At 39.4% G+C, this 14,733-nt stretch overlaps 1 protein-coding gene across 1 annotated transcript in view; it reads right to left on the reverse strand.

Annotated features, from left to right (window-relative positions):
- The window catches only part of LOC150051205 (EF-hand calcium-binding domain-containing protein 13-like), a 128,065-nt gene that overhangs the window by 30,080 nt on the left and 83,252 nt on the right, over nucleotides 1–14,733 (reverse strand). The window contains exons 30-32 of the mRNA XM_090351491.1: nucleotides 10,988–11,119; nucleotides 9,632–9,703; nucleotides 8,541–8,675 (exon numbers count right to left, since the gene is read on the reverse strand). Of these exons, the coding sequence (XP_090207617.1) occupies nucleotides 8,541–8,675; nucleotides 9,632–9,703; nucleotides 10,988–11,119 (339 nt within the window). The remainder of the gene's footprint in view (nucleotides 1–8,540; nucleotides 8,676–9,631; nucleotides 9,704–10,987; nucleotides 11,120–14,733) is intronic.

Raw genomic sequence — 14,733 nt, forward strand, 5'->3', positions numbered from 1 at the left:
CGGGTGGGGGGTGTGGGGGGGGAGGGAAACGGGTACCAAGACATGTGAAAGGGTATCAATGTATGTGAATTAATGCACCTTCTATCTGGCAAATATCATGTAACCCTTTTACTAATTACAATAAAAAAATGAAAAATAAAAATAATAATAATAATAAAAAAAGACTCCTCTCCTTTTTTTGTCAACTTAGCTAGGGGTTTGTCAATTTTATTAAAAATGTCAAAGAACCAACTTTATGGTTCATTTATTCTGTGTACAGTTTTTAGTCTTTCATTGAATTGTTTCTGCTCTAAGCTTTACTATCTTTTTCTAGTTGGCACTTCATGGTTTGGTTTGTTCCTGTGTCTCTAGCAGCTTTAAGATGCATTATGAGGTTATTTGCCTGAGTTGTATATGCTTAGTTCTATGAACTTTTTTCTCAACTTTTTTTTTCTCAACTTTTTTCCTGTATCCTAGAGGTTCTGATGTGTTTTTCATTTTCAATGAATTGTAGTTTAATTCCATTGTGATCAAATAAGATGCAGAGTTATCTCAATCCTTCTGTATTTGTTCAGGCTTGTTCAATGTCCCCAGACATGATCTATCTTGGATTCTGAGAAGAATGTGTGTTATGTGGTCTTGTTGGGTGAAATATTAAGTCCATTTGGGTTATGATGTCATATAATTCAGAGGTGTCTTTGCTGATACTTTGGTTGGTTGACCTATCCTTTGGTGAAAGTGGGGTGTTAAAATTTCCCAATATTATTGTATTGGGGATCTATCAGTCTTTTTAAGTCAAAGAGTACTTGTTTAATACGTTCAGTTGCTCTAATGTTTCATACATATACCACTGTAATTTCCTCTTTGTGGATCTTCTCCTTTATTAATATGTAGCGACTTTGTCTCTTATTACTGCTTTTACTATGAGGTCTAGTTTATCTGATAATATGCTACTCTTGCTTTCCTGAGGAGCACGTTTGCTTGGAAGATCTTTTTTGAATCCCTCCAATTCAGAGTTTATCTTTTAACTGTGAGATGTGTTACTTGGAGACAATATATATAAATGGTTGGACCTTGTTTTTGTTGTTGTTTGTTTTTGTTTTTTGCCAGTCCTGGGGCTTGAACTCAGGGCCTGAACACTGTCCTTGAACACTAAATCCCACAGAAATAAGTGATTAAATATTATATTTAGGTCTGAGATCCTAATATCTAAGGAATAAAGGGAAATTTGAGTTATCCATATAAAAAGGGCATACTAGGCCTTTGGGAGAGAAACTTTTCCTGATACTAAATGTCAATAAACATCTTTTAAATAATTATCACTCACTTCTGTCTTCTTCTACCTCTCCTTTTCCTCTTTTCTTCCTTTCCTCCTTCCCTCCCTCCCCATGTCCCTCCCTCCTCCTTTCCTCTTCCTCCTCCTTTTTCTCCAGCTTCTTTGTTGCTACTAGAGCTTGAACTTAGGACTTTGGGTTTTTTCACCCAAGACTGGCTACCATTTGAGCCATGTTTCCAGTTTTGCATTTTGCTGCTTAATTAGAAGTAAAATTGTCTCTCAGGTGTTCTGCCCTACCTGGCTTCAAACTATATTAGATCTGAGACTCCTGCATAGCTACAGAATTAAAGAAATGATCCACAGCACCAGCCTGGTTTGGTCATTTTTTTGTGTGAGTCATGGGGCTTGAACTTGGCCTGGACACTCCCTGAGCTCTTCATCTCAAGGCTACCACCCTACCCTTAAGCCAAGCCCCACTTCCCATTTTCTAGAGGTTAAGTGGAGATAAGAGTCTCAAGTTCTTCTGTGCCCAGGCTGGCTTTGAGCCTTGAACCTCAGATCTCAGTCTCCTGCGTAGCTAGGATTACAGGCATGAGCCACTGTGCCAGCTATGGTTTGGTCATTTTAACAGTAATGCTTTTATCTTAATAATGTCTGTAGGAAAATATAATTGTAAAATTTCTCATGCCCAGACTAAGCAGAAAGGATAACTAAAATGAAAATGGTCTTTTCTAGTTGTGCTGTATACAAGACATGTCTGACACAGAGGCATTAGAAAATTACACCACTGTAAATCAGGTTTTGTAAACTTATCAGATAAGAAATCACAGTTCCTCTCTAGTGGCCCTTTACTCAAGCCTACAAATCAAGCTGAGTTTACAGTAGTCTACTACAAAAGATTCTCTGGAGTTGTCCCAAAGGACCTTCAAACACAAATATATCATCATCTATCATATATCATCATCTCTCCGCATTTAACTGAAAATTCTCACTTCCTGGTGCAGTTGAAAACTGTGACTTTACCAAATTGGCCATGAATTCTTCTAAATTCACAGTCCCATTCTCTGAAAAAAAAAGTGAATTTCAGCATATCTAGGAAACATAAATGATCAAATATAATAAACAATAGACAATGATAGCATAATTGCTATATATAAAAACACTTGGGGCCAGGAGTTTGGCCTAGGGTAGAGTACTTACTTGCCTAGAATACATGAAGACCAGAGTTCGATTCCTCAGTACCACATACATAGAAAAAAAAAAGCTGGAAGTGGTACTAAGGCTCAAGTGGTGGAGCCTTGAAAAAGTCCAAGGACAGTGCTCGGGCCCTGAGCTCAAGCCCAGGACTGGCAAAACAAACAAAAAACAAATACTTTAGCCAGGCACCAGTAGCACACACTTAAAATCCTGGCTACCTAGGAGCCTCAGATCTCAGGATCAAGGTATGAAACCAGTCAGGGCAGGAAAACCCAGTGAGACTCTTTTCTCCAATTAACTAGCAACAGAAATAGAGCTGTGGCTCAAGTGATAGAATGCTAGTTTTGAGGGGGAAAAAAAACCCACAAGGACACCATCACAGACTGGAAGTTCAAGCCCCAGAACCAGCATATGCATGCATGCACATGTATGCTCACGTGCGTGCATGTGCACGCGTGCACATACACACTTTACAGTTTTGGCTTTTATAAAAAGATATAGAGATAGGTATCAAAGAGATATAGATATAAATATAGATATAGATATAGATATTTGGCCAGAAATCGAAGTATACGCATATCATTCAGATAGACACACCTTCATCTACTATGATTCCCCTCTTCATGCTCCCATTGAAAGTAGTTAGAACCCAACTGACAAAATCTACAGCACAGGTAGTTGGTTGGTAGAAGAAATTCTTGGATAATCCATGAAGGAGAAGAACCTTCTAAAGACTTGGAAAGTCATGTTAGCTAAGATTAAAAAAAATATACTAAACAGCTGGGAATCATTGGCTTACAACTGTATTCTTAACTACTTGGCAGGCCAAACATATGAAGATCACAATTGGAGGCTAGCTTGGGCAAAAGAAGTATGAGAGATTCTTTTTGTCTCATATGTAAGTTTATCTGATTTGAGGAGAGGAAGGGGAAGCATAAAAATGGTGGGACAAGGGTGCACTAATTCATCAGTGATACTCATTAGATACTATGTTGGAAACTGTTATACAAAATGGAGGAGAAGGGGAGTTGGGAGGAAAAAAACTGGGAGAAAATGAGGAAGAGGTTGACACTGTTCAAAAAGAAATATTCTCAATATCTTACTTATGTAACTGCAATCCTTCTGTATATCACCATTACAATAACTTTTTTGTATGGGGAGATCATTGTGCTTAAACTCTGGGCCTAGGCACTGTCCCTGAGCATTTCAGCTCAAGGCTACCACCCTATCCCTTGAGCCACTGCCCCACTTCCCATATTCTAGTGATTAACTGGAGATAATAGACTCGCATTCTTTAGTGACTGGACTGGCTTTGAACCATGAGAAACTAGGATTACAGGCATGAGCCATATTGCTGTGCTTACAATAACATTTTTTAAAACCAACAAAAACTATGGTGGAAGCATGAATCAAGTGTTGTAGTGCCTGTTTAGCAAATGTGAAGACCTGAGCTCAAACAGCAGTACTAGAAATAATTTTTTTTGGCCTGTCCTGGGCTTGAGCTCAGGGCCTGAGCCCTGTCCTTGGACTTTCTCAAGGCTAGAATTCTACCACTTGAGCCTCAGCACCATTTCTGGCTTTTGTCTGTGTATGTGATACCGAGGAATCAAATCTGGGTTTTTGTGCATGCTCAGCAAGCACTCTACCACTAGGCCAAACTCCGTCCCTAGAAATAATTTTTTAAACACACAACATATGAAATACACACGCCTGTGAATCATATTCTTCAGTGCAGTTTGAATCACATCTGGGGCTAAATGAACTCCCATATTTTACAGTACAGAGGCTAAGTCATCAGTATGAACTGAGTTTTTCCTAATGGAGGCCAGAGCTTTTAAGAGGTATTTTGCTTCTATACTCAAAAACAAAACAAAATGCAAATATCAATAATATGTCCTGAATGAGTTACTGCTTACTAAGTTTTCAGTCTAAGCTTGCTAAGCAGTATGCTAAATGCTTTACATGTACCATCTGATTTCATCCCAGAAAAACAGAAAAGACAAGATAAAATTCTCTTTTAATACTTTACCAAATAAGAAAAACCTAGCTTTGATGTAAATAATCTGTGTAAGAACACCTAGTTACTAAAGGTGAAGCCAAATTTGATGAGCCACATATTTAATTCCTTAGGGAGAATAACATAATAATCAAGATGTTTTTAAGATTTAATGACTGTTACATAAACACAAATCTCAAAACATCTGTTTGTGCTCTTTATCATATTTAAAGCTATGGCAACTAATCCTGAAAGTAACTTGTTTATCAAAACATGGAGAATTGCTCATAGTTCAATATGACTATTCTGTCAACACTGCCTTTGCTCTTTTATTTTCAACAGATCCCAAGAATATTTTCATTTCTCCTTTTATTTTGTCATTGCCACACCATGCACTTTGTATTCAACAATATAGTATTTGTTCAGTCCCCATGATTGAATGGTTTCAATAGAGTCTTTTACAACTAAACTTTTGCAACTAAACTCAAGTCTAATTCCTTTACAAGGGGTTATTTTGGGTTTCTTGTATTTGCTAAGATTTGCTTTATGTCCTAGGATATGATCTATTTTGAAGAAAGTTCCATGGGCTAGTGAAAAAAATGTATATTGTATACAGATAAAATAATCTGTAGATGCTTGCTAAGTCTATTTAGTCTATAGTGCCACTTAAATCTGAAGATGCTTGCTAAGTCTATTTGGTCTGTAGTGCCACTTAAATCTGAGTTTCTTTGTTGATTTTGTTTTCTTTTTGTATGTATGTTCTATCTATGCATGAAAATAAGATACTGACATCTTCCACTATTATTGTGCCAGGGTTTATCAGTACTTTTAAGTCCATAGTGTTTGTTTAATGAAACTGGGTACACCCTTATTTGATGTCTATATGTGAATCATTTCCTTTAATAATATGAAATAGCCTCATTTCCTCTGACTGATTTTAGTTTAAAGTCTGTAAACATGGATATTCCTGCCTGTTTGTGGGGTCCATTTTCTTAGAAAATCTTCTTTCATCCTCTCATCCTGACTTGTATTTTTATTTGTCAGTGAGAAGTGTTTTTTGTAGACAATAGATGGTTGGATCTTGCTTTTTGATCCAAATTGCCATTCTAAATCTTTTGATTATAGTTAAAGTAATTAATGTTCAATGTTAATATTAATAACTATGTTACATTGTCTGTCATTTTGTTGTTTTGTGATGCTTGCTTCTTTTTTCTTTTTGCTTGATAATCTGTTCTTCTAGTAGGATTTATTCTTTCTGTATTTTCCTGTATTTTGATTTTCTTCTTCTGTGAGTAAGATGCCTTTAAGCATCTTTTGCAGTGCTGATTTAGTAGTCATGAACTCCTTGTAATGTAAGCATAATGATTTTAGAAAAAAAATGAGGAAAGGGAGAAGCAAAATTTAAAATTAAATTGGAGAGTGTATTAGGACTATACTGGAAAGTAAAAGTTAAAAGCAAATGGCCTTCACAGGGGAAAAAAATAGTTAACCAAAAACCAGACAGTTAAGCCAAAATAACAACACCTTGGATCCTGGCCTATCCACTTCCTGCACGATGTGAGTCATGCCAGCCTTATAGCCCAGAAACACTGTGAGGTGGACAGGTTTGGAGGCCTCATCCTTGGGAAAGCGCTTCACCTTCCCCCGATGCTACGTTTCCAAGGCAAGAAGCCCAAGGACCCATGGAGGATTCTGAGAAAACAAGCTTATGGTGCAACACACACTAAAGATTAGGCTCTAGTTTCATGAACTTGAATCATTGGAGGCAAAGAAATGGGAGAGAGTTAAAGTGCACTAGTTCATGCCTGTAATCCCAGCTACATAAGACACTGATATGGAGTTCGAAGTCACCTCAGGCAAGACACCTATCTCAACAAATAAGCGGTGTATGGTGGTTTGCACCTGTGATTCCAACTACATTGGAGGCCATATGTGAGTGTATCTCAATCCAAGGTCCACCTAACAAAAACATGAGACCCTATCAAAAAGCTAACTAGAACCAAAAGGAGTGTGTGTATTTCAAGTCACAAAGTACCTGGCTAGCAAGCACAAGGCTCTCAGTTTAAATGCTAGTACTACACAAAAAGAAAAATAAAAAGTTCGGAAATGTGAAAAATAAAGGAAGACTATGTTACTTTAATATATTAGGTACTTTTCACATTGTTGAAAGAAAATACCTGAAAGAAATAAGGAAGGATTTCTTTTGCCTCATGGGTTCAGAGGGATCATCCCATGGCTGTTTGGCCTTATGTACTTGGGCTGAACATTATGGTAGCAGTAGTATGTGAAGGAAGAGGCTGTTTACAAAATAGTGGGCAGAAAGCACAGCAAAGAGGTAGGAACCAGGGGCCAAGAATAACCTTCAAAGACATGCTTCCAGTGACTCACTTTCTCCATACCAGCCCCATCTTCCAAAGTATTGGCATCAAAGCCTGAGTCTGATGGAGACATCTCAGATTCCAACCATAACAATTCACCCTCTCACCCTCAAGTGTTCATGCCCATCTCATGATGCAGTCCATCTTAATGAGTGCTTTCTGCAGGTATTTGGTTATAGCAATGAAGAAGCCTTACTACTGTAATCCTTAGCAGTTCCAACACTATTCAATAGTCTAAATCCAGACTCCGTACTTAGACTTAAGGTAGTCTCCTAGCTAGGAGCCCCCCTAAAACAGATGCATACTGGCACAAAGTAAACATTCCCTATTTGGTAGTAGAGACATAGAAAGTCAAATAGTAAGGAACAATGCAAGATGAAGACTCAATAGGAGAAACATTAAATTCTGCACCTCCATGTCTTATATCCAGACTATATGGTGGTATGTTATAAATTCCAAAGGAATTATTCAGCCCTGTGCTTATGGCCTTGCCAGATGCCTGCAAGAATACTGACCCTATCACATATTGCCTGACTTTCCCATAACTACCCCATAACTCTTATATTATGCATTTCTACAAAACCAGCCTCATATAACACCACCAAAGTCTGTCACCAACACAATGACCAGGCTCCCTTTGGACAACAGTCTCTGAGGCCTGCATAGCTGAGCACAGTGATTCAAGTGCTGGGGAAACAGTTTACTCGGGACCCCTTGCATAATCTCAAAACCCAAGAGGTGTTCTCTTTTCAAGGGAAAGTCTTTTTGATAATTTTATCCTTTAACAACTTGGAGACTTCAGTAAGTTGGGGCCAGTCAATTCAAGATACCTTTCCCATTGCATTCTACATATATCTTTCTTATTGTTTCAGTGCAAAGTTCTTAATTTCTCCTTGACAGTATTAATCCCTTTAACAACTACACGTCCTTGTCCACAATTTTAAGCCACTTCCTTTTCTGGATAGAATGTACATTTTTTCCCAATATTTTCACTTTGATTTTTGCAGTTATCCAATGATTTCCCAACTATCCCCAAGAAAACTTGTCCCAGAGCAGTCAACAATAAATATTCTGGCAACCTGAATTCTGAGCTCTCTTGAAAACACCTCTATCAGATTCATTAATCTAGCCCATGTAAAGCCAGTCTTCTACAAAGTCTCAGAACACAGATAAAATATCAGTCAATTATTTCCCACAATGTAACATGAATGGAACCTAGTCCAGCTCCCAACAGAGTCCCTCTTTCCTATGCGAAACTTCATGAGCCTCAACTTAACTATCCATATTTCTGCCATCATTCTGATCTTTACATCCTGGCATACAATAATTAGCAGGAAAGGAAGACATAGCTGCCAAGGATATATCCCAGGGACCAATGATCTCCAACCAGGTCCTACCTTCACAGTTCTACTGCCTCCTAATAGTCTATTCAAAAGCTGAATGGGTTAAACCATTCAATGGGTTTAAAATATTAATGTTGAACCTATTATCCCTTCACAGTCTGTGCCTCCATCTAATATCATATGTGTTTCTCAAACCACTCAAGTTGACAATCCAGATATCCATCATCCCTTCTTCAATGGATCTCAGTATGACTATAACTTACAACAAATTCTCAACAAACTTCACAATGGACACTCATTACAGTTGCTGATCAATGTGTAAAAGTAAACACAACTTTACGTATAATAAACAACTCAATGACAATACTCACTGTCAACAGGAATGGAATTCTGTAATTCTTCCTCAGGAGGAGAAACCTTCAGGCCCTTCAATATAGGTCGCACATCAGCTGTATCCACTTTTCCCTTCGTGACTTTGTCCAAAGCCTTTGAAAGTTCCTGCACATCTATCAAAAGAAAAACATTTTCAGTTTAGATATAAATTCTAAATAACAAATCTAAACTGTCAATCAAAAATTAGTATATATACCTGACACTAATTAAAAGATGATACCACAATTTACATGAAATACTTTCTTGCTGTGTTTAAATAACTTATATATGTATGTATGAATACGTATATGCTTTCATCTTTGCATATAAATAGAAGATCAATTGTAAGGCAGTCTCAGAAGGAATAAATCTTGGCTAATAACTGGAAATTAATGTTAATATAGTGAGGAGTTTTACTTAACTCTCCCCTATTTTATTTTTGTTTGTTGCTATGGTCTTCCTGTGTTGCCTCATCTTGGTGTCAGACTCATCATCCCTTTGCCTCAGCCCTGAAAGTGCTGGGATTACAAGCATGTACCTCCATACCTATTTAATAACAAGACATATTAATAGAAGCCTAATGTGGATAATAACTTAGTACAAAACTTTTTTCTTGATAGAAATTTCAGATACTGGAAGGCCAGGGATGATTCATGCCTGTAATTCTAGCTATTCAGGAGGCTGAAATCTGAGGATCATGGTTCAAAGCCAGCCTAGGCACTAAAAGTCTGTGAGACTCTTATCTTCAATTAACCACCAGAAAAATCAGAAGTGGTACTGTGGCTTAAGGAGTAGAGTGCTAGCCTTGAGCTGAAGAGTTCAAGGACAGCACCCAGGCCCAAAGTCCAAACCCCATAAGAGAGAAATTTCAGATACTATGGGAACAGCTGTCTTTTACTGAAGTAGTTGCCTATTCTGTCTAATATTGAAAACTTCATATTTAGCATATACTAACACAGTATATCTAATCTGGATACTTGACTAGCAAGTGCTAAGCCCTCAGTTCAGATCCTAGTACACACACACACACACACACACACACACACACACACACACGCATATTCATACAGTGAAATGCTGATGAACCTACCTTCCAATACAGGAGCTGGCTTACTTTTGTCCAAATTCTCCAAAATTTGCTTGACACTTATTTCATCATTTTCTAAAAAAACAAAATACATGGATTATAAAATGGCAACATACCAAAGCTAATAATCATTAAATACTGATGACAAAGGATGAGGATGGGCAAATTTTATAATTTCTGAAAATTAGATAAAATTAAACTAAATGAAAATCATGTTATTCAAAATCCTCCTTTCAATAAAAGAAATAACCTGTAACTATATTCAATTATTTGACTTTCAAAAAGTTAGTTTGTTTTATATATGGGCATGTATATAGGTAATACAAATAAACAGAGGATGCCTCTGAAAAGCATTTTCAGAAGAAAACAATACAAATTCTACCAAGGTATCAATATGCTATTGGTTTCATTTTATTTTTAACTTAGTTTGTCTCTCAACTGTAAAGATGAGCTTTATGAGAAAGACCAAAGGAAGTTGTTGGCAAGGAAGAAGTGAGAAGGGAACATACACACTCTAAGTGACTACTCAAAGTAGTATTATGGAAACCATAAAATTATGGAAGACATTACGTAGGTTCAAATTAGAAAAATAACACTACTGAGTGATCTAGTCATTCTAATTCTTACTATTAGAAAAGAAATAAGTATGACAGATGTCTACACTTCCATGCTCATTGCAGCTCATTGTAGCTAAAGTGTTATATCGACCTGTCAATCAATAGATGACTAGATAATAGAATGCAATGAGCACATGTACATGTGCATGCACACACACACATATACACACATCCATACTCACACAATAAAATACTATTTGACCTTTGAAAAGAAATTCTGTCACTTGCAAGAAAATGGATGAACAGTATGTGAAGTAAAATAAGTCTGGCATAGAATGATGCTACATGAAATATATGATCTCGCTTCCATGTGGAATAATTTTAGATTTGGAACAGTAAATATCAGGGACTGATGTGGTAGGAGAGGTCAGGGAGAAGGTGTTGGTTAAGAGGTAGAAAGTTTCAGTGATCAGCAGGAATAAGTTCTGGAGATCTATTGACAGCAAAATGACTACATTAATAATGGTACATATTTAAAATTGCTGAGAGTAGATTTTAAATTTTATCACAAAAATTATAAAGATGTAAGATGAAGCATATGATAACTATCTTGACTTAATCAGTTCATAAAGTATATATATGTATCTATATATCAAAATATCACCTTTATACTATAAAGATGTCTAATTTTTCATTTGCTAATTAAAACTAAACGTATCTCCTGGTCAAAATAGGAACAGATAGCGGAGTATATTGAGCCTGATTAAGCTCAATAGAATTGCTTTCTAAAAAAGGAATTTACCTTTGATAGATGCATTTCTCAGGCTCTCCTGGGATGTCTTCTCACTTATTGGAATACCAGCACCCAAAAGTTTGGAGTTCAGTTTAATTTCAGGCATCTTATCAAGAGCTATAGTCTTCTCTTTCAATAAACCTGTGAATTCAAGAGAACAGATGATGGCATTGGAGCAAAGCCTTCTTTAAGCAAAGCACCCACAACCTGCAGATGGTAGGAATATCTTGGGACTTTTTTTGTGTGTCAGTTGTGAGGCTTGAACTCAGGGCCTGAACACTATTCCTGAGCTTTTTCACTCAAGGATATAGCACTCTAAAACTTTGAGCCACAGTGCCACTTCCAATCTTAAGACTTTAAACCCTACCAGTGTGTTTTTTTTATTTTTAGGAATCAAATAAACTTGGAAAAAAATTATATTAAGTGAAGTAAGCCAGACCCAAAGAAACACAGGCTCATGGTTTCCTTCATTTGTAATAACTAGAATAATGTCTATAAATCTACAAGTTAATCCAATGGATAGTTAAAAATGCCAAATAATTACATTTGGACATGATTAATTAAATAGCACTCTAAGCATTTGCACACTGAGAACAAATGGGGACATTCTTAGGAGAGGATCACAGCAGCTCAATATCTACGTGCATATGACCATATAAGATGATGCTTATTGAAATTAATTCCAAGAAATGGAAACAATAGGGGTTTTTTCCCAGTACTTCCTCCACCTCCCATCCCCATCTCTCTGGTAGAGAGAGATGGTTGCAATACTGAATTAGGATAATTCATTAGGCTCATATTTAATTTAATTATTAAAGCAACTGAAATTTCAGGTACCATATAGATAGATACTCCTATTAACCTCTGAAAAGAACCAAAAATGATAAATAAAATGTTACATTTAAAGTAATTTTAAGCCAAGGACCAGTGTGGCTCAATGCTTATAATCCTAGCTAGTCAGGAGGCTTATCCACAATAAGCCACTCAGAAAAAGCCGGAAGAGATGCTATGACTCCAGTGGTAGAGTGTTCACCTTGAGCATAAAAAGGCTCAGGGATAATGCCCAGGCCCTGAGTTCAAGCCCCTGGACTGGAAAAAAAATCTTAAATATATTTGCTTGTCAGAATATGAGAAATTTCCAGTCTCTCACCCATGAAGAGACTGAAAATGGGGGTTGGGGGTAGACATGACAGGTACTTTTTACCCCAGAGTAGCAAACACAAAATAAAATCAAGGTAAACTTCAGTTGAAATTTCAAAAGCTCAAAGTCTAGATTCTTCAAAAACTGACCTTTTCCTCCTTCAGATTATAGAACATTATAGAACACTTTCCCTAGATTTTAACACTCAAAAAAAAATCAGGAAGAGGAAAAAATGTCTCTTTTGCAGGTACTTCGGTTTGACTTCTGTTTTTGGCTATCCTTAAGATTTTTCTCTTTGGTATACTGTAGTATCACTCCCATAAAAAACAAGCATACAGCCAGGCACAGTGGCTCATGCCTGTAATCCTAGCTACTCAGGAGGCTAAGATATGAGGATCACAGTTCAAAGCCAGCCTGGGCACTATAAAACCCATGAGTCTCTTATCTTCAATTAATCATCAGAAAACCAGAAGTGATGCTGTGGCTCAAGGGATAGGATGGTAGTCATGAACTGAAGAGCTCAGGGCCAACACCTAGGCCCAGAGTTCAAGTCCTACAACCGACCCCCCCCCCCAAAAAAAACCAAGCATACAAAGAAGAAAGCACTCAGGGGGGAAGGAAGATGGCGCCGAGACAATAGGGACGCAGCCTAGCTCTCTCTGACAAAAAGAGAGAACCAGGGAGTCCCACGAGCCAACTACCTAAAGAAATCCACAACAACAAACTCAAAAAGCAACGGAGAAGGACTCAAACCCGAAAAGAAATCCAGATAAAGCTCACATCCAACTTTCTCAAAGAATTCGGAACGCGAAGACCCCTCCCCCACCTCTCGCCTCCGGATCCAAGCCACGAAAGCCACGGAAAGCCGCGAAAAGCGGCAGCTGGCGCCGGACCAAGCTGAGAAAATCGGCTTGAGCGGGTGCCAGCTCCACCCTGGGAAAGTGGCGGCGGGCGCCAGATCTAATCCACGAAAAGCTGCGGCAGTGGAGGGCGCCAGGCTGGGAGCCCAACAGCTGCAGACACCAGCACAGAACCGGGCCAGCGAATGGCGGAAGCAGCGGAACCCAGACGCGGAACCAGAACAGCAAGCAGCAGAACCCAGACGCAGAACACAGGCGGCGGCAGAGACCCGAGGGGAGTGAAAGACTCCCCACCACCGTGGAGCACCCGCAGACAGACGCAGAGGAGTGAGTAATACAGCTCGTCCCCAAACACATCGGGAAAGCAGAGCGGGTGCCAAGCAATAGAACTTAACTCACACCCCAACACCCCGCCCGAGAAAGACTGGAGGGAGCAGGGGGGCAAGGAATTTAGAATCCTGTCCCTTCCCTCAACAGCCCCCTCCCTAAGGCCATTGACTGGAGATTGACAGGCGGGCTACCCATAAGACCCAGCACCCCACCAAGGGAGGCAGGGCTGTCCCAACACCCACCCGCTCAAGGGGCTCAACCCCTACCCCTCTGACTGGAGACTGACACGTGGGCGGACCCTAAGACTCAGCACCCCACCAGGGGAGGCGGAGCTGTCCCAGCTCCCACCTGCCCACCAGGCTCCTCTCCCAGGCCACTGGATCTGGAGAGTGGAGGGCTTTGGGACCCAGCCTTACAACAGTGGGTAGGGGGTGCGGGTAAATAGGAGCCAGCATCTGCCCCCCCTCAATTCCTGCCCGGGGCATCCTCCAGCTGGGAATCCTGAGCAAGACACCACCAAGGGGCCCTCCACAGACACACACTCTGACAAAGCAGTGGAAACACAGCAGGGATCTGAAGGGCCGACCAGCAACCAAGCTCCCCTTCTGAGAACCAAAAAGGCGCGGCTCCGCCCTTGGAGCCCACGTCCCCAGCTGGGCCCCGCCCCTGGGAACAGAAGGGTCTCCTGCTGGTCCTGCTGAGAGCCCCTGAAACTCTCAATCCCCAGACCCTTGGCTTGGGGCCACCCCTGGAAGCAGCACAGGAAAACGTCCGCCAACCGCGCTCAGACGGAAGCTCGCAGAGCCATCCCATGGTCCACTGTGAGGCCACTGGTTGGGCTAACAGCTAGTCGTGCAGCAACACATAAGTTTTATTCTAATACTTTCCAAACTTTGTACTCAAATACACTACCTACTTACCCCCTGACCTCTCTCATTCTATTTTTCTATCTCTGGACCTCTGCTCCTCTTTCAACCCTTATACTTTATGGATCTACACTTGATGGCTGTTGAGCAACACTGTATATCTAGGTGTTTAATTATTCTCTAGGCTCAGAGGGACTTAAAGACAATAGAGATTGGGTTGAGAGGCTTATTGTTTTGGATATAAATCGCTTATCAGTGGATGTATTAGATTGGTCGGTAACTGCACAAAAAGAAAGAGTGATAACACCAATCAAAACTTGTGAACATCTAGAGTCTGCCAGCTACAGAGGTCTAGGTTGGTTATATCTGAAAAACTATAATCGTGTTTAGTATTAATCTTGCTCCCATTTTCAAATGGGCAGAACAAGAAAATCAAGAAAAATGTCAAATCAGGAAACAACATCCCCCACCCCCCTCACCCAATGTAAACAGCCAATAGAACAGTCACTGGCAAACCTAGAGGAGAGTCTTCCAAGTGCTGTACAAATGCAATTGATA

This window comes from Megascapheus bottae, chromosome 17 (genome assembly GCF_031878675.1).
Source record: "Megascapheus bottae isolate mThoBot1 chromosome 17, mThoBot2.hap1, whole genome shotgun sequence".
Classification (NCBI taxonomy): domain Eukaryota; kingdom Metazoa; phylum Chordata; class Mammalia; order Rodentia; family Geomyidae; genus Megascapheus; species Megascapheus bottae.